This window comes from Bos indicus x Bos taurus, chromosome 3 (assembly GCF_003369695.1).
Source record: "Bos indicus x Bos taurus breed Angus x Brahman F1 hybrid chromosome 3, Bos_hybrid_MaternalHap_v2.0, whole genome shotgun sequence".
NCBI classification, from domain to species: Eukaryota; Metazoa; Chordata; class Mammalia; order Artiodactyla; family Bovidae; genus Bos; species Bos indicus x Bos taurus.
Window position 1 is genome coordinate 94,581,096 of NC_040078.1, and position 23,325 is coordinate 94,604,420.

At 36.2% G+C, this 23,325-nt stretch overlaps 1 protein-coding gene across 2 annotated transcripts in view; it reads left to right on the forward strand.

Moving 5' to 3' along the window:
- Positions 1-23,325, forward strand: part of NRDC (nardilysin convertase) — a 102,794-nt gene that overhangs the window by 12,961 nt on the left and 66,508 nt on the right. The window contains exons 2-6 of one of the 2 annotated variants that reach the window (XM_027537270.1): positions 7,826-8,150; positions 10,741-10,874; positions 11,818-11,887; positions 12,044-12,125; positions 12,950-13,103. In XM_027537270.1, the coding sequence (XP_027393071.1) occupies positions 7,826-8,150; positions 10,741-10,874; positions 11,818-11,887; positions 12,044-12,125; positions 12,950-13,103 (765 nt within the window). The remainder of the gene's footprint in view (positions 1-7,825; positions 8,151-10,740; positions 10,875-11,817; positions 11,888-12,043; positions 12,126-12,949; positions 13,104-23,325) is intronic. The other variant, XM_027537272.1, reaches the window with a different exon arrangement.

Here is a 23,325-nt window from a genome sequence, read left to right on the forward strand (position 1 = left end):
GCCTTCCTCAGTGATCAATGCAAAGAAATAGAGGAAAACAACAGAATGCGAAAGACTAGAGATCTCTTCAAGAAAATTAGAGATGCCAAGGGAACATTTCATGCAAAGATGGGCTCAATAAAGGACAGAAATGGTATGGACCTATCAGAAGCAGAAGATATTAAGAAGAGATGGCAGGAATACACAGAAGAACTGTACAAAGAAGATCTTCACGACCCAGATAATCCCGATGGTGTGATCACTCACCTAGAGCCAGGCATCCTGGAATGTGAAGTGAAGTGGGCCTTAGGAAGCATCACTATGAACAAAGCTAGTGGAGATGATGGCATTCCAGTTGAGCTATTTCAAATCCTGAAAGATGATGCTGTGAAAGTGCTGCAACTCAATATGCCAGCAAATTTGGAAAGCTCAGCAGTGGCCACAGGACTGGAAAAGGTCAGTTTTCATTCCAATCCCAAAGAAAGGCAATGCCAAAGAATGCTCAAACTACGGCACAATTGCACTCATCTCACACGCTAGTAAAGTAATGCTCAAAATTCTCCAAGGCAGGCTTCAGCAATACGTGAACCGTGAACTCCCTGATGTTCAAGCTGGTTTTAGAAAAGGCAGAGGAACCAGAGATCAAATTGCCAACATCTGCTGGATCATGGAAAAAGCAAGAGAGTTCCAGAAAAGCATCTATTTCTGCTTTATTGACTATGCCAAAGCCTTTGACTGTGTGGATCACAATAAACTGTGGAAAATTCTGAAAGAGATGGGAATACCAGACCACCTGACCTGCCTCTTGAGAAACCTATATGCAGGTCAGGAAGCAACAGTTAGAACTGGACATGGAACAACAGACTGGTTCCAAATAGGAAAAGTACGTCAAGGCTGTATATTGTCACCCTGCTTATTTAACTTATATGCAGAGTTCATCGTGAGAAACGCTGGGTTGGAAGAAGCACAAGCTGGAATCAAGACTGCCGGGAGAAATATCAATAACCTCAGATATGCAGATGACACCACCCTTATGGCAGAAAGTGAAGAGGAACTAAAAAGCCTCTTGATGAAAGTGAAAAAGAAGAGTGAAAAAGACCTACTTCAGTCTTTTAATTCTTTTTCTTTTTTTGGTCATACTGCAGGATTTGGGGGATCTTAGTTCCCCAACCAGAAATCTAACCTGAGTCTGACAGTGAAAGCACCAATTCTTAACCACTGAACTGCTGGGGAAGTTCCTACTTCAGTCTTTATAGTCAGTACGGGAACCATGAGAGGGTGAAACCAAATTGAGGTAGACAGGTTGAATAAGTTAAAGGGAGAGAGGTTTTCTTAGACATCTTAGAAGAGCCTTACTCCTCCAAAAATTTATACACAGTCAACACACACACACATAAATAGAGACTACATGGTTTAGTTGGGAGGTAATGACAAGTTATATATTTCATGGTTATCTTCCCAAGTACCATTTTTGACCTGTAATGATTTAGCACTATCTAGGTCTAGAAATAGCAATGTAAGACTAGAACCTGAGTGGCTAATTATTTTATCTGTGTATATGAAAATGAGGTCTTCAAAGTTATATAATATACTATGGTACGGCCAGGAGATAATTTATTTGCATGTTTTTCTCTATGTGGAAATTTGGATGATTTCCAACTTTTGTCTATCATGAATGTTGCTGCAGTGAACATTGTTACATATCTTTGTGCATGTGTGTGACTATTTCTGTGAGACATCTAGAAATGTAATCACTGGGGTAAAAGGTATACAGAGTTATCATTGTTAAGAAAATAGGTTTGCCATATACTACAAAAATACTATACCCACTGAGACTCATAAGCAAGCACGTGAGAATACCCTGTTTGTATATATTTTTAAACTTATTTTTATTTGTTTTTGTTTTATGCTCTTATTGATTTGAAGGAACTCATATCTTGTTACAGGCTTCCCTGGTGGCTCAGATGGTAAAGAATCTGCCTGCAATGCAGGAGACTTGGGTTCGATCCCTGGGTTGGAAAGATCCCCTGGAGAAGGGAATGGCAACTCACTCCAGTATTCTTGCCTGGGAAATCCCATGTACATAGGAGCCTGGTGGGCTACAGTGCATGGGGTCACAAAGGCTGTCTGACACGACTGAGGGACTGACACTTCTTTTGTATATTGTTATTCTCTTCTCTAAGTATACAGTTTTCTGTTAGATTTAGTTTATGATGTTTTGTTTTAGAAGAATTTTAAGTTAGAATATAGTGAAATCTCCCCCAAAACAATAATTTTGTATCTTATTTAGCATAAATTTTCTTCACCCCAATATTATAACAGTATTTTCTCATAATTACTTTTAAGACTTTTTTTCTTTTGCTCTATAAGCTATTCAATTTATATGTGTTAGGTGTAAGGTAGAAATGGCTATTTTATCTCCCTAAAGAATTACCTGTTGTTTCAAAATCATTTATTGAATCATAGTAAACAGTGTTACAATGATATTATAAGCAGTGCTCTGTTTCTAGAACCTGTTTTCTTAAATTGATCTGTCGGTATTCTTGTTCTAGTATACTCTTTAATTTTAATTGCTTTAAAAGATTATATTTCATAATTAGTAAGGCAGTTCCTGTCATGTTTTCCCTTTTGAAAAAGTTCTTGGCGTGTTTTTTTTTTTGTCCATATGAATTTTAGAATCATTATGCCAAGTTACCCAGGTAGTGCAGTGGTAAAAATCCATATGCAATGCAGGAGGTACAAGAGATGCAGGTTCAATCCCTGGGTTGGGGAGATGCCCTGGAATAGGGAGTGGCAACCTGTTTCTGTATTCTTGTCTGGAAAATTCCATGGACAGAAGAGCCTGTGGGGGGCTATAGCCCATGGGACTGCAAAGAGTCAGACACAACAGAGCATAGCGCAGTCTCGACAGCTAGTTACACACACACACACACACACAAATACAAACTTATTGGGCTTTTAAAATTGGAATTGCCTTGAATTTATAGGCTAATTTGGGGGAATAATTTATATCTTTGTAATACTTGGTGTTCCCATTCCAGCTGCATGGTATGACTAGTCAAGTCTGTTATCTTCTCATGTAAAGTTTTCTAGTTTTCTGTTGTTGGATGAGGAACAGATTGGCTTCTGGTGCCATGCTACTTGGGCTCAATCCCTGCTAAACTTAGGCAAATAAAAATCCTTTTTTTGTGTGCTTTAGTTTCCTCATCCGTAAATTGGGAATAACAACTCATTAGGGTTATTATGAAGATTAAATGGATTAAGATATATAAGTTATTACATAAAATGTGAGTGGTTATTGGATGTACTATAGTTTCTTTTGCTTTTGTGAATAGAATCTTTTACTTAAATCTCATTTTAATTGATTAGCTTTGGTCTATAGGAAATTTGTGATTTTTTTTTTTATGGTTCTTGATTTTGGATGCTTTGCTGAACACTTTTTTTACTCATTTTTTAAAAATTCTTTTGCATTCTGTAGTTAATCATATACTTTTGCAGTGAATTGTTTTAGCTTTCAATATTTTGGCCTTATAGTTCTTTCTTGTTTATTTATATTGTGGATTTGTTTTCATTTGCTAGCACTTCTAATACAGTGTTGAATAAGTGATGATGAAGAGCATTTTGTCCATGACTGTCTTTAAATAGATTTGATGTTTGATTTATAGAAGTTAATTCTCTCTTGAATTTAACCCTTAGAAGTTAATTCAAGCTAAGGGTTGTATGTGTTTGTGTGTGTACTTAATTTGTTAAGGAGTGGGTTTTGGATTGTCATTTTTTATTATACAAACAATGTGTTTTATTATTACAAAAGATTGAAAAATATGTAGAAACTATAGTGTAAAGCATTAAAGTTCTTGTATCTTGTTCTAATTTTATTTTCTCTCCATATATATATATATATGTATATATATTACTATTACATTTGGTTTGTGTCCTTTTAGTTCTTTTGCTACACCTTTATGTACATTTAGGGCTTTTACCGACTTCCTTGGTGGCTCAGATGGTAAAAGCGTCTGCCTACAATGTGGGAGACCCGGGTTCGATCCCTGAATTGGGACGATCCCCTGGAGAAGGCAATGGCAACCTACTCCAGTACTCTTGCCTGGAAAATCCCATGGACAGAGAAGCCTACAGTCCATGGGATTGCAAAGAGTCGAACACGACTGAGTGACTTCACTTTCGCTTTCATAGCTCAATTGGTAAAGAATCCGCCTGCAGTGCAGGAAACCCGGGTTTGATTCCTGGGTCGGGAAGATCCCCTGGAGAAAGGAAAGGCTACCCACTCTAGTATGCTTGGGCTTCCCTTGTGGCTCAGCTGGTGAAGATCTGCCTGCAGTGCGGGAGACGTGGGTTAGATCCCTGGGTTGGGAAGATCCCCTGGAGAAGGGAAAGGCTACCCACTCCAGTATTCTGGCCTGGAGAATTCCATGGACTGGATAGTCCATGGGGTCGCAAAAAGTTGGACATGACGGAGCGACTTTCACTCACTTCACTTATGTACATTTAATGTATATTTGTGTACATTTTTGTGTATGTGTGTACACATAGTTTTATTTATTTTATAGAACTACCTGATATTTTGTTTCACTTGGCACATTAAATACCTATTATATATCAGGCCCCCTTTGGGCATTGGCATTCTGCTCATTCAGCAAATGTTTCTTAAATGTTTCCTAAGTGCCAGGCAATGACTTAGGTGCTAGAAATATAGCTATGAAGAAAAAGAAAAGCCTGTCCTCAGAGCTAACTTTCTAAAGGTGCAGACAGAAAATTTAAAAATGAAACAAAACCAAAACCAGAAAAAAGCATGATAAATGATGTGAAAAAAAGTTAAAACAGTATAAAAGAGGATAGGGATTGTTGTTCAGTCGCTAAGTCCTGTCTGACTCTTTTTGACCCCATGAACTGCAGCTCGCCAGGTTTCCCTGTCCTTCACTATCTCCCTGAGTTTGCTCCAATTCATGTCCATTGTGTTGATGATGCCATCTAACCATCTCATTCACTGTCGCCCCCTTCTCTTACCTTGGATCTTTTCCAGCATTAGGATCTTTTCCAGTGAATCAGCTCTTTGTATCAGGTGACCAAAGTATTGAGCTTCAACTTCAGCATCAGTCCTTCCAATGAATATTCAGGGTTGATTGCCTTTAGGATGGACTGATTTGATCTTACAGTCCAAGGGACTCTTAAGAGTCTCTCTAACACCACAGTTTGAAAGCATCAATTTTTGGGCACTCAGACTTGTGGTCCACCTCTTGTATCCGTATATGGCTACTGGAAAAATCATCGTTTTGACTATGCAGACCTTTTTCAGCAAAGTGATTTCTCTGCCTTTTAATATGCTAAGTTTGTCATTGCTTTTCTTCCAAGGAGCAAGTTTCTTTTAATTTTGTAGTTGCAGTCACCATCCACAGTGATTTTGGAGTACAAGAAAATAAAATCTGTCACTGTTTCCACTTTTCCCACATCTGTTTGCTGTGAAGTGATGGGACTGGATGCCATGACCTTCGTTTTTTGAATGTTGAGCTTTAAGCCAGCTTTTTCACTCCTCTTTCACCCTTATCGAGAGGCTCTGTAGTTCCTCTTTGCTTTCTGCTGTCACAGTGGTGTCATCTGAATATCCGAGGTTGTTGATATTTCTCCCAGCAATCTTAATTCCAGCTTGTGAGTCATCCAACCCAGCATTTTGCATGGTATACTCTGCATATAAGTTAAGTAAACAAAGTGATAATATACAGCCTTGTTGTACTCCTTTCCCAGTTTTGAACTAGTCTGTTGTTCCCATGTAAGGTTCTAACTATTGCTTTTTGTCCTGCATCCGGATTTCTCAAGAGACAGGTGAAGTTATCTGGTATTCCATTTTCCAGTTTGTTATGATCCACACAGTCAAAGGCTTTAGTGTAGACAGTGAAGCAGATGTTTTCCTGGAATTCCCTTGCTTTTCCTATGATCCAGTGGATGTTGGCAGTTTGATCTCTGGTTCCTCTGCCCTTTCTAAATCCAGTTTGTACATCTGGAAGTTCTTGGTTCACATACTGTTGAAACCTAGCTTGAAGGATTTTGAGCATCACCTTGCTAGCATGTGAAATGCGTGCAATGGTGCGATAGTTTGAACATTCTTTGGCATTGCCTTGCTTTGGGATTGGAATGAAAACTGACCCTTTCCAGTCCTGTGGCCACTGCTGAGTTTTCCACATTTGCTGGCATATTGAGTTCAGCTCTTTAAAAGCATCATCTTTTAGGATTTGAAATAGCTCAACTGGAATTCCATCACCTCCACTAGCTTTGTTTGTAGTGATGCTTCGTAAGTCCCACTTGACTTTGCACTCCAGGTTGTCTGGCTCTAGGTGAGTGATCACACCATTGTGGTTATCTGGGTCATGAAGATCTTTTTTCTGTAGTTCTTCTGTGTATTCTTGCCACCTCCTCTTAATCTCTCCTGCTTCTGTTAGGTCCATACCTTTCTTTTTTTATTGTGCCCATCTTTGCATGAAATATTCCCTTGGTATCTCTGATCTTCTTGAAGAGATAGATCTCTAATCTTTCCCATTCTGTTGTTTTCCTCTGTTTCTTTGCATTGATCACTGAGGAAGACTTTATCTCTTCTTGTTATTCTTTGGAACTCTGCATTCAGATGTTTTTTTTTTTTTTCTCCTTTGTCTTTAGGTTATCTTCTTTTCTCAGCTATTTGTAAGGCCTCCTCAGACAACCATTTTGCCTTTTTGCATTTCTGTTTCTTGGGGATGGTGTTCATCACTGCCTCCTGTACAATGCCACGAACCTCCATCCATAGTTCTTCAGGCCCTCTATCAGATCTAATCCCTTGAATCTGTTTGTCACTTCCACTGTATAATCATAAGGGATTTGATTTAGGTCATACCTGAATGGTCTAGTGGTTTTCCCTACTTTCTTCAATTTAAGTCTGAATCTGGCAATAAGGAGTTCATGATCTGAGCAGCAGTCAGCTCCTGGTCTTGTTTTTGCTGACTGTATAGAGCTTCTCCATCTTTGGCTGCAAGGAGTATAATCAGTCTGATTTCGGTATTGACCATCTGGTGATGTCCATGTGTACTTGTGTTGTTGGAAGAGGGTGTTCTCTTGGCAAACTCTGATAGCCTTTGCCCTGCTTCATTTTGTGCCCCAAGGTCAAATTTGCCTGTTATTCCAGGTATCTCTTGACTTCCTACTTTTGCATTCCAGTCCCCTATGATGAAAAGGACATTGCTTTGGGGTGTTAATTCTAGAAGATCTTGTAGGTCTTCATAGAACTGTTCAACTTCAGCTTCTTCAGCATTACTGCTTGGGGCATAGACTTGGATTACTGTGATATTGAATGGTTTGCCTTGGAAACAAACAGAGATCATTCTATCATTTTTGAGATTGCACCCAAATACTGCATTTTGGACTCTTTGTTGACATGAGGGCTACTCCATTTCTTCTAAGAGATTCTTGCCCACAGTAGTAGATATAATGGTCATCTGAATTAAATTCACCCATTCCAGTCCATTTTAGTTCACTGATTCCTAAAATGTCGATCTTCACTCTTGCCGTCTCCTGTTTGACCACTTTCAATTTATCTTGATTCACGGACCTAACATTCCAGGTTCCTATGCAATATTGCACTTTACAGCATCGAACTTGACTTCCATCACTAGTCACATCCACAACTGGGCGTTGTTTTCACTTTGGCCGCGTCTTGTCTTTCTTTCTGGAGTTATTTCTCCACTGTTCTCCAGTAGCATATTGGGCACCTACCAACCTGGGGAGTTCATCTTTCAGTGTCATAGTGTAATGAAGAGCTGACTTGAATGTTTTGTGATTTTTTTTTTTTTCATTTTTTATTTTTTAGGTACATCAAATTACGAAATGGCTTGCAGGCACTTTTGATTTCAGACCTAAGTAATATGGAAGGTAAAATGGGTGATGCAACAGATGATGAAGAGGAAGAAGAGGAGGAAGAAGAAGATGATGATGATGATGATGACGATGATGACGATGATGATGATGAAGATTCTGGAGCAGAAATAGAAGATGATGATGAAGAAGGTTTTGATGATGAAGATGAATTTGAAGATGATGATGATGAACATGATGATGATCTTGACGCTGAGGATAATGAGTTGGAAGAATTAGAAGAGAGGGCAGAAGCTAGAAAGAAAACCACTGAAAAACAGGTGTGAGTCATGTCTGTTACATCTTTTTCTAATTTGGGAATTCTTTGTAATAAGTTCCAAACTTATGTTTTGTCTCTTACTGGCAAATAGGAAGTATATATCTGTTGATCTTCAGTAAGAGAATATTTATTCTATGTAAAGATTACATTTTAAAAAATATTTTCCTCTAGGGACTTCCTTGGTGGTTCAGTGGTTAGCAGTGGTTAAGACTCTGTTTCAAATGCTGGGAGCCTGGGTTTGATCCCTGGTCGGGGAATTAAGATCCCTCATGCTAGAATGTGTGGCCAAAAAATTTAGGGAAAAAAAGCTTATTTTTGCTGTATTGTAAAAGTGACAAATGCTCATTATAGAAGCTAATGGAAAATAAAAACAAAAATATAAAAGTTGCCCATAACCATAACTCTCAGAGATAATCACTGGGTGTATTTGACAACATATTTTAAAAACAAATGCCTGGAGCTGTGAATCTGCAAAGTTCTTAGCGTGGGATAGAGGAATAAGAGAATGCGTTATCCTTGGAGAGACTGGAAAAAGCATAAGAGAAGAACAAGTGTAGTGTAGAATTCTTACATAGGCCTGTGTTTCTGAGAATCCTCATGGGTGATTTCTATGTAAGTAACTGAATGTGATTTGTATTTTTATGGGGAAGCATCAGTGGTCCAAATAATTAATAAGTAATTTGGAAGAATTGAAATAGAAATGGAGAGTTGAGCTTAGTTAGTGAAACATATTAATAACAGTAGGTGAATAGATAAGTACTGGTTGATAGAAATAATATTCCTCTCTGGATATTTTTTGAAGAATGCTTCCATTTTGAAGTAGAAAATACCAATATTGGAGTATAATATTCTGGAGCCATTATAGTGGAATTGACCAGCAAATGTTTGTTAAAGCTAGTATCTTAAATATTGGTAATATATTCAACATGGTATCATTCTCAAAAAAATGAATTAAAGTTCAGATTATTAACACTAAAATCTAAAAGATCACATGTATAACACTATAAAATCAGCCCTCAAAATGTGACAGTTTGAAATGTAAGTAGTAGATATGTCTTAGATAAATTGATAGGTACTCTTCTGGAAAAAAAAATTTTTTTTAAAGAAGATTGTGCCTGTTGTTTCACTTAGGTGTTGAAGGGGTTGAGTCATGTTTAAAGAAACTGTTCCCTCTTGCTATTCAGATTATAATTGATGCCTGTTTTGGCAGAGCAAGATAGGCCAAGTGATTTTAGCTTGGAAGGCTTTGGGGATAAAAACCAAAACACCAGGGAAAAAATTATATATATGTAGATAGTCTGTTGTCTTTATAGTCTATACTAAAGTCTTTATAAATAAATTAGGAGTTAATCAACTCACTTTTAATTTAAAATAGATCTTATAATTCCAAATAGAGAAATAATAGAAGGGAAGAAATAAGTCAAGTGGGAAGAATAGTGATAGTTAGGAAACCTGAATTCTAATTCTGAGACTGTCATTATCTTTACAAAGGATCTTAGACCTTTTCATTTTCTCATTTTTTCCCCTCATTTCTAAAACAAGAGAATTAGGTTACATAAATTTTGAAGTCCATTTTCGCTCCAGACTTACTGTGTTATAACTTCATAACTGAATATTCCTGGTTTATAAACTTCTTCCTGTATCTCTATTAATAGCTTTTCCTGTATTTGGACTTCTTCATACCCTCTATCAACTGATAAGCAAAACTCTAGGATTAAGTTAAAAAATTTTTTGACAGCCAATTTTATTGTCAAGATGTAATAAAATATTTTAGGTTTATATAGCAATTGTGAACCTGTTTGACAAAAGAAGATGTGCATCCAGTATTTTGGGTACCCCTTTTTATTTTGCTTATTACATACATCAAACTCTAAATGTTACCTTGTCTAGAAGCAGCAGGGTCAGAATCTAGTGATCATTTAAACAATGGCTTAGATGCTGCCTGTCTTTTCTGAGAACTTGGTATGATATATTCCCTCATAAGATACTGATAGCTGATTTTCTGGATTTTAGAAAGGAATGGAAGAGGTTAGTGCAGTTTGAAGACGAGATCAAATTGTTTTATGCTGTGGGTACACTAGTGAAAGGAAAGATCCCATGATTGTAGTCATGGAAAATTATTTATATTCACTGAATGAATAAATGCCTACAAAAGGTAAATAAAATAGATAGTCTAGATAAGAGATGGCTTAAGAGTAGTATAGGATTTTGCAGTGGTTTTATGATTTTTTATTTGAAAAATGTGAACTGTGTTTAAGATGAATATGTGAATTTGTAAGGATAGTAGGAAGAAAGTTTTCTGAGGTTTTTGGAGAACATTTACCCAATTAGGAAGTTGGCTACTCTTTTAATCATCATTTTTACCCTCTTCCACTTTCTTCCTCCCAGAGGGAAGTTGTTCTTGATCTTAAAGTTTTAGATCTTTAAAGTTCTTGATCTTAAAGTTGATAAATTAACAAGATTGGAATTTAAGTATGATATATGCTGAATTATGATTTGTTCAAGGCTTTCTTAAATCAAGTCTCAAGTATGAATTTCTCAAGTATGAATTTTTTGGATAGATAATTCTCAAGTATGAATTTCTTTTCTAGCAATTGCAGAGCCTGTTTTTGCTGTGGTCAAAGCTGACTGATAAACTGTGGTTTAAGTCAACTTATACAAAAATGTCTTCAACCCAGCTGTTCAAGACAAGAAATCTTAATGGGGTAGTTGGAGCTGAAAGCAGGTTAGGCATCTATTAAACACATCACAGAACCCATTAGACTGTGCTTTGAAGAAGTGGATATTCCGTCATGTTTTAACTGAGTTTATGTGTCTACGTCTTAAATAAGGGATTTATGAGTATCACGTGAGGCTGTTTGGTTCTTCCAAAAACGTACACCTCCCGCCTGCCCACCCCCCCCCCCCCCCCGCCCCGCCCCGCCAACACATGGTTAGCCTTTATACCAGGTGTACACTATTTTTTTTTTAAAGCCTTCTAAGAGGATAACTATTTATCAGAATAATCTGTGTCATCAAATGTGTTAGCCCTTTAAAATTGACATTTGTAAAATTTGGGAAAGTTAATAATTCAGCTTTCTATCCTTTAGGATTCAAATTGACTATTTTTCTCTCCTTTTTTTATGTCCTTTAACTTACTTTGATATAATGGTTGCCCTGATCATTTTAAATGCAGAATTTGGCATACCTCCTGACTATCTATTTTGTTGCAAATTGATTTTCCCAAAGTACTTGGAAAATGTGAACCAATAAGTAATGTATTTTTTATACCTTTATATAAGAAGTGAAGAACTAAAAAGCCTCTTTAAAGTTTAGTTCTGTAGTTCTTTAATGGCTTAAGATTTTTAATAACCATTAATTTATTATCTTTGTTAGATGTTTTCTTGAGTTGTTATCTTATGCCCTGTTTTAATAAAAACAATATTTTCTGAGTGACATATTGAGAAGTTTCCATCTAGTAACTTGAATTAATGAACACAGAGCCTTTAATTGTTTAGAGATCTTTAGAGAAAATCTCAGATATATTACTTCTGCAGATTTCTGAAATCTGGTTAATCAGGAAACAAACTTGGTTCAGAACTTTGAAATGCTGACACAAAATGATACTTGGGTGGGCTGGCCAGTCCCCTTTGGCTTTTTTTCCTGTCTGTTTCTGCTTTTTCCCTTAGGTCTGCACCTGTTCAGCATTTTGCAGGATGGCAAGAGGAGGAGCAGCAGGGTGAAACTGACACAGTTCTGGTGAGTTTCACTTTGCTGCTCCTCCAGATTCTCAGGGAAAGAATTCTCTTGCTTTCTGTTGGATAAGGTCCATCTCCAAGTGAATCCTTAAAATGAGATGACATTATTATTCCTGTAGGATTGACTCACTATTTGTATGTGTTCTACTTACTCCAGTCTGCAGCGGCTCTTTGTGTTGGAGTTGGGAGTTTTGCTGATCCAGATGACCTGCCCGGGCTGGCACACTTTTTGGAGCACAGTAAGATCTTTGTAAAATACCATTGCCGGGTGTGATTTTTCCTCCAAATTTGTAAGAATTGATTTCACAGATAAGTAACTGGTTTGATAGGATTGTGATAATGTTTAATAAGAGAAAAACTAAGAAAAAAATCTTAGTGAATATCATAGGGGAAAGACTTAATTTTAATCTTGAGTGTATTTGTTTTGAGGATTAGCGTGAAACTGCTTAGAAAACTATTTTAAAATGTAAGTCTTATTATTCAGGTACAGTAAGGCCAACCAATCAGGAGGAAATTGCTGATCTTTAGGAGTTTAGACTATCATCTTGGGAGGGGCAGTTCCTTCCAGGACTGGCAAGGCCTCAAGATGTCAAAGCATTAGAAATACAAAAAATAAAAAGGCACGATTAATATCAAAGCAAAACAGTAAATCTTCAGTGTAATTATTTATGTACCCAAGTAAAACCTTTGTGAATGCTATTCAGTTATGAACTCTTGAATTACTACTTCTTTGTATGCTAGTTTTCTAAGGTACTCAAGGGTGAATTTCTTACCTTATGAGTTTTTATAGTAGAAATTAATTTGCATATATGTCAGTTTACATTTTAACCTTTTACAAATAAATTACGTATTTCATTAAAAATATTTAGTTTTTTAATTTAAAAATAATATATGAGCATTATAGAAAGTTAAAAAAACAGAAGTACAATGAAGAAAATAAGTATTATCCAGATGTAATCACTGTTGGCATATTTTCTACCAGTTTGTTTTGAAATTTCATCCTTGTTAATAAAAGCATTGTCTGTATCTTTGTGTTCTGTGACTTTGAATTCTTTTCACTTAGTGGTATTCATGGGTAGCTTGAAATATCCAGATGAAAATGGATTTGATGCCTTCCTGAAGAAACATGGGGGCAGTGATAATGCTTCAACTGATTGTGAACGTACAGTCTTTCAGTTTGATGTCCAGAGGAAGTACTTCAAAGAAGCCCTGGATAGGTAACTAACCCAAAATATATTTTTATTTTGATTGTCTGGTGCCATCTTACAACTGGCAATGTTGGGCATTGTTCTGTGGTATTTTTTTTCCAGCAGTACTCTAGTTCTGTAGGATTATCAACAATATTTGGAGAACAGAGCAAATTGTAAATATACCTTGGCTCTTATTCTGTAATACTTAGTCTTTGTATTAAAGATTAAACTGAAACCATTTAAATATCTTTTGAATTTTGTAAATAATGTAGTCTCTATTGACTCATTATTGCAATTATTATTTTCTAATTTAGTAGAAAATATGGAAAACAGAAGGGAAAAAGAGGTAAGATTGCTCTCAATTTCATAATCTAGAGATAACCATGATTGATATTTTGGAATGTAGCCATCTATACTTGTAACATATATGGGATCAGCTTATTCATATCTTTTCATATTTTAAAAACAAGGTTTATCACGTTTGTATACAGTTTTATAATTTATAAAACATGACTAAGTAATTGTGTATCTGTTTAACCATTCATGTATTATTGGACAGTTGAATTATTTTTAGTTTTCTGGTACTATGATGCTGTAGTGAATATTCTAGAGTTTGTGTACATCGTTAATCATTTCCTTTTGCTAAGTTCTAAGGAGTGAAATTTCTGAGTGTATTTGCATGAATATTTTTAAAACTTTTTTAAAAAGAGCTTTTGATACTCAAAATTATCTTCTCAAAAGTTTGTCAGGGCATTAATAGAGCTTTGATATAGCAAGGTTGTAAGGCAAAGCATACAGTAGTAAAAAGAAGTCACTTTATACCAAAATCTAGATAAATATAAGATTGAAATACTAAGAAAGAAAGAAATAATCGAGTTTGACCAGTATAATGTAAGGTCTGATGGCAGTTTTTGGTCCATTTTTTGTTGGTTATTTCTAGTATCAAGAATTTGGCAGATACTTATTTGAGATGTCTTGAATGAATTAATTCAAATTTTTTTTAATATAAAAAAATGCCATAAAATCAAAACACAAATGACAAAAAAAAATTCTCAAAACATGACAGTGGTCAGGTTTTCTTAAATTGTCTCATCCCTTAAGAATTAATTCGACCCTGAGAAAACTTCTGGGTAAGTTCCTGTAAGTTGAAAGCATATGCCATTATTTTCAAGGAAATAAATATTTGTCTGTTCTTGAACCCCCAAGTTAACAGCTTTTCCACTAAAACAATGCCAAAATGCCATTAAAATTGACATAATTACTTTGATGACAGTGTTTATAGTAGGATACAACATAGTGGTTTTTTTCTTTAATCTGAAATATGGCTGTCTATTTTGTATTCAGTGAAATAGTTTATAAGTCTTTTTAATCCCATACTTAAGGATATGCTCACAGTGCATATATTTGATATCAGTGTTTATCTAATTAAGCATTTAATTCCAAAATAACAAACAAAAGAATAGAGATAAAAGAAGTTAATCAAACAGTGCAAATGAGGCCCAAATTTATCTTTTTTATAAACATAGAAAATCAGGAATACTCTTTAGGGTGACTGTGTGTTAGCTTTGATTTCAGAGTTTTCAACTCCCAAGTTTTACAGCATGTTAAGAAAACTTAAGCAGTAGACAAATTGAATACTCATGAATAAACACATTTCATTGGAAAAAAAGAATAGGCAAAGGATATGTTGAAAAAATTACAACCACCTCAGAGATGATGAAATTTGATATAAAGTCTAGTTAAGGAACTTGTTTCATTTCTTCTTAAGAAATTCTATACATTTTTAATCTTAGGAGTACTTCAGGAAATCCAAAGATATTTGCACATTTATTACAGATTATTTCTACTTAAAAAACTCAGAATTAATAAGAAGAATGCTACTGCCTAATAGAAATTATTAAGAATATCAGGCCATGAATTTATGCCATAAATGGTAGACAGTGGTAGAGCATTAAGCATTGCATATTCTATAATAAATATGATAATTATTATACTTCTACAGTTAATATGACTTCTCTGGTGGCTCAGACAGTAAAGTGTCTGCCTATACTGTGGGAGACCTGAGTTCAATCCCTGGATTAGGAAGATCTCCTGGAGAAGGAAATGGCAACCCACTCCAGTATTCTTGCCTGGAAAATCTCATGGACGGAGGAGCCTTGGAGGCTACGTCCATCGGGTCACAAAGAGTCGGACACGACTGAGTGACTTCACTTTCACTTTTTCACAGTTAATATGCAATAAAATGTCTTTGGATAATTTGCAAAAGACTCTTACATAGCATGGATTAAGTTTGTCTATTTTTTAATAGGTCAGTAAAATCCAGTTTCCTCACAGGTCATATTGTTCAGTATCTTGAATCATTTAAGTAAAAAGTTGAGGAAATAACGGAATTTTTACTCTGTTAAGTAAATGAGAATGAAAGCTGATTTTACCTTGGCAGCCTTTGCTAATTTCAGTAAATTTGAACTTTATCAGTATTTCAGGGCAAGAAGAAGACTGATCAAAGTCCAGGATGTTCACAAAGTGGGATATTTAATAGAAAACTCTTCTCATGATAAACTGCGACTTCAGAAAGCATCACCCTTAGGTTGAGGAAATGGATTAGCCATCCTGGGGAGTTACAGACTGCTTTGAAAAATGTCTATGTTGTCTAGTGAACCTTAAGCCTTGAATATAGTTTAACATGGTCCAGAACTGGTAGTGTTCTCTGATGCCCAGGAGAAGCAAAAACAAACCCTCTCAAAAATAAAATGCCTTTGTTTTATTTACTCTCAAGTAGAGTGACCAGCATTCAGTCAAACATAAGCAGACATGCAACAAAATAAGACAAGGTGAATGAGAACAGGAAACAGGAAAAGACTTAATGCCTTAGAAATCTTAGAGATTGGCATGGTTACGTACAGTTATTGTTTTTACAGAAATAAGGGACAAGTTTGAATACAGTTGTAAGTCATAGGAAACTATAAAATGTGACCTATGAGATTTGAAGTATAAAAATTAAGAAAGAGCATTGTGAATTGAGACATGATAATTGAAATTTAAACCAATGGATAGATTTAAGAAAGGAATACATATAGATGATGTTAGAATTTGTGAATTGAAAGATAGACCAAGAGAAATCCCAAATACAGTGTGAAGAGAGAAAAAATGAAAGATACAGAAAAAAGGAAAAGTAGCATAGAGAATAGAGTGAAAATGTCTGAGATATATATATAAATTATATATATTTTATTATAAATATAAATATATATATAATATATTTATATATAAATTTATATATTATATATATAATTTATATATATATACACACACCTAGAGAACTAGAGGGAAAAGAGAGAAAAGTAATACAGACAAAATATTTGAAGGGTTGATCACTGGAAAATTTCTAGAGCGTCAAATCAGAGGGTAAAGAAGTCTTAACAAATTCCAAAAGTATATATTAAAAGAAATCCACACGTAGAAAATTATAGTGACTACAGAAAACCAAATATAGAAAATCTTTGCCAGATAAAAGGGCAAAAGTTCTTTAAAGTCATATTAGTTAGTCTGATGGATGACTTTTCAGCAGCAGTGGAAGCTCATTGACAATAGAATACTTGTAACAGCCTGAAAGAAAATAACCACCAACTACAAATTCTACACCAAGCAAAAAATATCTTGTAAGAGTGATGGTAGAATACACCCTTAGACACACAGTTGAGTGTGCATGCCATCAGCTTATCAAAGGAAATTCTAAAGAATATATTTCAGGCAGAAGGAGAATACAGATCAGAGCTGCAAAAACAATAGTGGAGCAATGAAATGGAGCATTTGAAATGCTCCAAATGAAGTGGAGCATTTTATATGAATCATATACATGAGCATTGATTACTTAAAACAGTAATTATGAAACTTAAAAGTATACAGAGTTAACAACAACAATGTATCAGGAGTAATGCTAAATGGAGAAAAAGATATTTTTATAAGATTAATACTAGACTTTGATAAGTTAAAAGGATACATGTAATATTTTTAAGGGTAACTGCTGAAAAAACACAATTTGGGCATAAAAATTCCAAACCAGTACAAGGAAAACACTTGGAATAAGTCTCTCAAATAAATTCAAAGAAGAAAACTGTAGTAGGAGGGATAGAACAAGTGGGACAAGCAGGACAAAGGAGAATGCAGGTAGATGTCAGTTCGGTTCAATCGCTCAGTCATGTCTGACTCTCTGCGACCCCATGAATCGCAGCACGCCAGGCCTCCCTGTCCATCACCAACTCCCGGAGTTCACTCAGACTCATGTCCATCGAGTCAGTGATGCCATCCAGCCATCTTATCCTCTGTCGTCCTCTTCTCCTCCTGCCCCCAATCCCTCCCAGCATCAGAGTCTTTTCCAGTGAATCAGCTCTTCACATGAGGCGGCCAAAGTACTGGAGTTACAGCTTCAGCATCATTCCTTCCAAAGAACACCCAGGGCTGATCTCCTTTAGAATGGACTGGTTGGATCTCCTTGCAGTCCAAGGGACTCTCAAGAGTCTTCTCCAACACCACAGTTCAAAAGCATCCATTCTTCGTTGCTCAGCTTTCTTCACAGTCCAACTCTCGTATCCATACATGACCACTAGAAAAGCCATAGCCTTGACTACATGGACCTTTGTTGGCAAAGTAATGTCTCTGCTTTTGAATATGCTATCTATGTTGGTCATAACTTTTCTTCCAAGGAGTAAGTGTCTTTTAATTTCATGGCTGCAGTCACCATCTGCAGTGATTCTGGAGCCCAGAAAAATAAAGTCTGAACTTCCCACTGTTTCCGCATCTATTTCCCATGTAGTGATGGGACCAGATGCCATGATCTTCGTTTTCTGAATGTTGAGCTTGAAGCCAACTTTTTCACTCTCCTCTTTCACTTTCATCAAGAGGCTCTTTAGTTCTTCTTCACTTTCTGCCATAAGCGTGGTGTCATCTGCATATCTGAGGTTATTGATATTTCTCCCGGCAATCTTGATTCCAGCTTGTGTTTCTTCCAGTCCAGCGTTTCTCATGATGTACTCTGCATAGAAGTTAAATAAGCAGGGCGACAATATACAGCCTTGACATACTCCTTTTCCTATTTGGAACCAGTCTGTTGTTCTAGGAGGTAGATGTAGATCCATATGTAACAGTAATTCTTATTAAATATGAGTGGATTAACTTCCGTTTAAAAGATAAACAGACTGGATTTAAAAAGCCTAATCAAATAGTTTTTAAGACTTAGATATCTAAGGCTTGGGAGGGGTTCCCTGGCAGCTCAGATGGTAAAAGAATCTTCCTGCAATATAGAAGACCTGGATTTGCCTGGGTTGGGCAGATCCCCTGGAAAATGGAATGGCAACCCACTCCAGCAGTCTTGCATGGAAAATTCTGTGGACAGAGAAGTCTGGCAAGCCACAGTCCATGGGGTTACAAAGAGTCGGACATGACTGATCGACTAGTACACGTAGTAAGTCTTGGGAAAAAAAATACTGCTCAAGAAGCTCATGTCATACTGATAAAACTTAACTAGGAAGACATAATTGTTTCCAGTTTGAACTCATCTAATAGCATAGCCTCAAAGCAAATCAAATGTAAAGAACAATGAATCAGTAAGCAACTGCAGTGGGAGATTTAACACCCCTTTCTCAGTATTTGATAGAATAACCATAAAATCAGTAAGGACACTGAAGATTAGGACAAAAAGATTACCACTTGAATCCTTAATCAACACCTTCCAGCTACAAAATTCTTTCATTTGATCATATTTTAAGCCACAAATTCAGTCTCAAATTTCAAAGCATTGAAACCATATTATTAATGATTTTGTTTTCTAATCACACTGTATGTACAGTTAAATTTTAGCCAGAAATCAATAACAGAGAGACAGCTAGAATATTGCCTTATGTTTGGAAATTAAATACATTTCTAAGGAAATCCTGGGTAAAGAGGAAAGCATATCAGAAATTAGAAAATATTTTGTATTGAATTATAAAAATATTATAGAATAAAAGTTGTGGGATGCAGCTATAATTGTACTTAGAGGGAAATATATACTTTTAAGTGTGTATTCTGTCAGCTTCCCTCATGACTCAGTTGTTTAAGAATCTGCCTGCAGTGCAGGAGACTGCCTGCTATATAGTAGACCTGGGTTCGATCCCTGGGTTGGAAAGATCCCCTGGATGAGGAAATGGCAACCCACTCCAGTATTCTTGCCGGGGACATCCAGTGGACAGAGGAGCCTGGCAGGGTATAGTCCATGGGATCCAAAGAATCAGACACGACTTAGCAACTAAACCACCACCAAATGTATATTTTAGAAAAGAAGAGTTTAAAATTAATGAGCTGATCAATCTCAGGAAGTCTGAGTAAGACTAGCAAAGTATGCCCAAAGAAAGAAGAAAGAAAAGGTGAAGATAAATGAAATAAAGAGCAGATTGACCTCAGCAGGAATAGTAAATAAGGACCTCTGAAAGCCCCTCCTCTGTAAAAGCAATGAGAACCTTGCCAAAAATTGTCAAAATCAACTTTTTCAGAACTCTGGAAATGAGCCAAAGCTTGCAACAATCCAAGGAGTTTATTCAGGCAAGTGACTAAATCTTAGTAAGAACAGTTTGCTTTGTGACATTTTAATTTGCCCTGTTTCCATTCCCCTCTACCCAACTCTACAGTAGTCTTAAAAACGAAAAGGTCCCACAGTCTTAGTGAAAACAGCAGTCCAGCAGCCACTGAAAGGGGCTGGATGGATTTATAGATCTCTAAAAACATTGTTCTGGAGAATCTTCATTATTTGACCTGTCTAGCAGTTCCCTGGGAACCACCATTCATGAACTTTCATGATTTGGCCTGACTGAGAGCTCACGTATTTACAAAAATCTTTTTCTCTGGAGACATTTGTCTATAGCATTTAGATGGCAGTAGTTTAACTTTGTGAGCATCTGAGGCAGTGGATAAAAGTTGGAGCAAACAAAGCTTAAAAGGAAAAACTGCAGAATAGATCCTAAGGGGCTTTGGAAAGCTCCAGGATATTCCTGGGAATTTTGAAGGTCACATATGTGTATAAAGCTGTGTCATGTCCAGGGCTGTATGCATGCTCAAGAAAGACTTAAGGCCTTACACTCTTGTCATGGCTGGTGTTGAGTCTCTGTGCAAGCAGGATGTGATGGCTAATGTAGAGTTGTAAACTGCCTGACTGTATGTTGAAAGCATCCCCCAATATGCATAGAGAACCCCTTGGCAAGGCATTTAAGGAAATCTCTCTGCAACCAGAGATTATCGCAAGCTAACCAAGCCATCAAAGAATACAGACTTCACAGGATTAGTTTAAGGTACGTGTGAGTTGCTCGTTCATGTCTGACTGTTTGCAACCCCATGGTCACAGGCTCCTCTGTCCATGGAATTCTCCAGGCAAGAATACTGAAGTGTGTAGCCATTGCCTTCGCCAGGGCATCTTCTTAAACCAGGGATTGAACCCAGATCTCATTGTGGACCATATCTTTACTGTCTGAGCCACTAGGGAAATCAGAAGGGCACTAAATATGTAAATAGTAACAACAAGAAACAGCAATAACAACAAACCCGGATTAGGGAGGAGAGGCTTGATTTACAGAGTTGCTACATTATATTACTAAAAATTTTTTTTCAACAAAATTATGAGGGATGCAGAAAAGTATGACTGATACAATGGAAAAACAGTAGTCAATAGATACTGTTCCTAAGAAAGTCTAGATTCTGGAGTTAACCTGACAGAAACTTTAGATAACCTATTTTAATTATGTTCAAAGAGCTAAAGAAAACTATGTCTAAGAACTACAGGAGAACACAAGAATGATGTCTTACTAAACAGAGAACATCAGTAAAGAGATACAAATTATTTTTTTCCCAGATAAATAGTTGCTTTATTTTTACTTTTTTTTTTTTTAAATTGGAGTACCATTGCTGTACAATTCTGTGTTAGTTTCTGCTGTACAACAGAGTGAGTCAGTTATGTGTGTACATATATCCCATCCCTCTTGAACCTTCCTTCTAACACCCCTCAACAGATACAAATTATTAAAAGAACCAAATAGAAATTCTAGAGTTGAAAAGTACAACTTGAAAAATTAACTAGAAGAGCTTAACAGAAGATTTGAGCTAGCTGAGGAAAGAATGAATAAACTAGAAGAAAGATTAATTGGGATTTTCCAGTCTGAGGAACAGAAATAAAGAAAAGTGATGAAGAAAAATAAAACAGAGCTTCAGAGATCTACGAGATACGATCAAGCATACTAGCATGTGTTTTATAGGAGTTCCAAGAGGAAATGAGAAAAACATAGAAATATTCTTGAAGACATAATAGCCAAACTCTTTCCAAATTGGTAAAAGACAAACATCTACACATTCAAGCAACTCAGCAGATTTCCAGAAGAATAAACACTGATATTCACAATGACTTTCACATTAAGACTTGTTATAATCAAGCCATTAAAAACTAAATGTAAAAAGAATATTGAAAGTAGCAAGAGAGGAGCAGCTTTTTTCATAAAGGTTAGTCTCAATAGGGTAAACGGGTGCTTTGAGAAATCATGGAAGCAAGAAGACAATGGTATGATGCATTCAAAGTACTGAAAGAATGCAAACCAAGTATTTTTTATCCATCAAAAATATCCTTCTAAATGGAGAAATTAAGACATTCTCAGGTAAATTAAAATTGTCATTAGCAAATCTCTGTACGACATGGATGGATGGAGTCCTTCAGACTGAAATGAAAGGACACTCAATTCCACATGAAGAAATAAAGCACACTTAAAAAGATAACTTATATAATTTATACTGTCTTTGTTTACCTATATAAATATAAAAGATACAGTTTTTGTAGTTTTTTTCCTATCTGATTTAAAAGATAGCTGTATAAAGAAAAAATTATAAATGTGTTCATAGGCATATAATGTATAACGATATCATTTGTATGGCAATAATAGCACAAAAAAGAGAACAGGTATATAGAAGTGACGCTTTCGTGTAATACTGAAGTTAGTGAAGTGAAAGTGAAGTCGCTCAGTCGTGTCCGACTCTGCGACCTGTGGACTGTAGCCCACCAAGCTCCTCCATCCATGGGATTCTTCAGGCAAGAATATTGGAGTGGGTTGCCATTTCCTTCTCCAAATACTGAAGTTAAGTTGGTATTAATTCAAAATGGATTGTTATTAGTTAGGAAAATAACTCAAAAATATAGTAAAAGAAATGGCAAGGGAATTTGAATGGTACTCTAGAAAATACCTATTTTAACAAAAAGAAGTCAGCAGTTGAGGAATAGAGGGGAAAAAAGGCATAGGACTTGCAGTAGATCGCAAAGACAGATATAAATCCTGTCTTATCAGTAATTAAATGTAAATGGATTAAGCATTTCAATTAAAAGATAAGACATTGGCAGACTGGGCAAAGAAACATGAGTCAGCTATATAATATGCTACCTATAAGAGATACACTTTATTTTTTAATTGATATAATTGCTTTACAGAATTTTGTTGTTTTCTGTAAAACATCTACATGAATCAGCCATAGGTATACATATGTCCCCTCCCTCTTGAATCTCCTTCCTCCCTCCCTCCCTCACCATCCCACGCATCTAGGTTGATACAGAGCCCCTGTTTGGGTTCCCTGAGTCGTACAGCAAATTCCCATTGGCTTTCTATTTTACATATTGTTGTGTGAAAAGACGAGAAGTGAAAAGCAAAGGAGAAAAGGAAAGATATAAACATCTGAATGCAGAGTTCCAAAGAATAGCAAGAAGAGATAAGAAAGCCTTCTTCAGCGACCAATGCAAAGAAATAGAGGAAAACAACAGAATGCGAAAGACTAGAGATCTCTTCAAGAAAATCAGAGATACCAAAGGAACATTTCATGCAAAGATGGGCTCGATAAAGGACAGAAATGGTATGGACCTAACAGAAGCAGAAGATATTAAGAAGAGGTGGCAAGAATACACAGAAGAACTGTACAAAAAAGATCTTCACGACCCAGATAATCACGATGATGTGATCACTGACCTAGAGCCAGACGTCCTGGAATGTGAAGTCAAATGGGCCTTAGAAAGCATCGCTACGAACAAAGCTAGTAGAGGTGATAGAATTCCAGTTGAGCTATTTCAAATCCTGAAAGATGATGCTGTGAAAGTGCTGCACTCAATATGCCAGCAAATTTGGAAAGCTCAGCAGTGGCCACAGGACTGGAAAAGGTCAGTTTTCATTCCAATCCCAAAGAAAGGCAATGCCAAAGA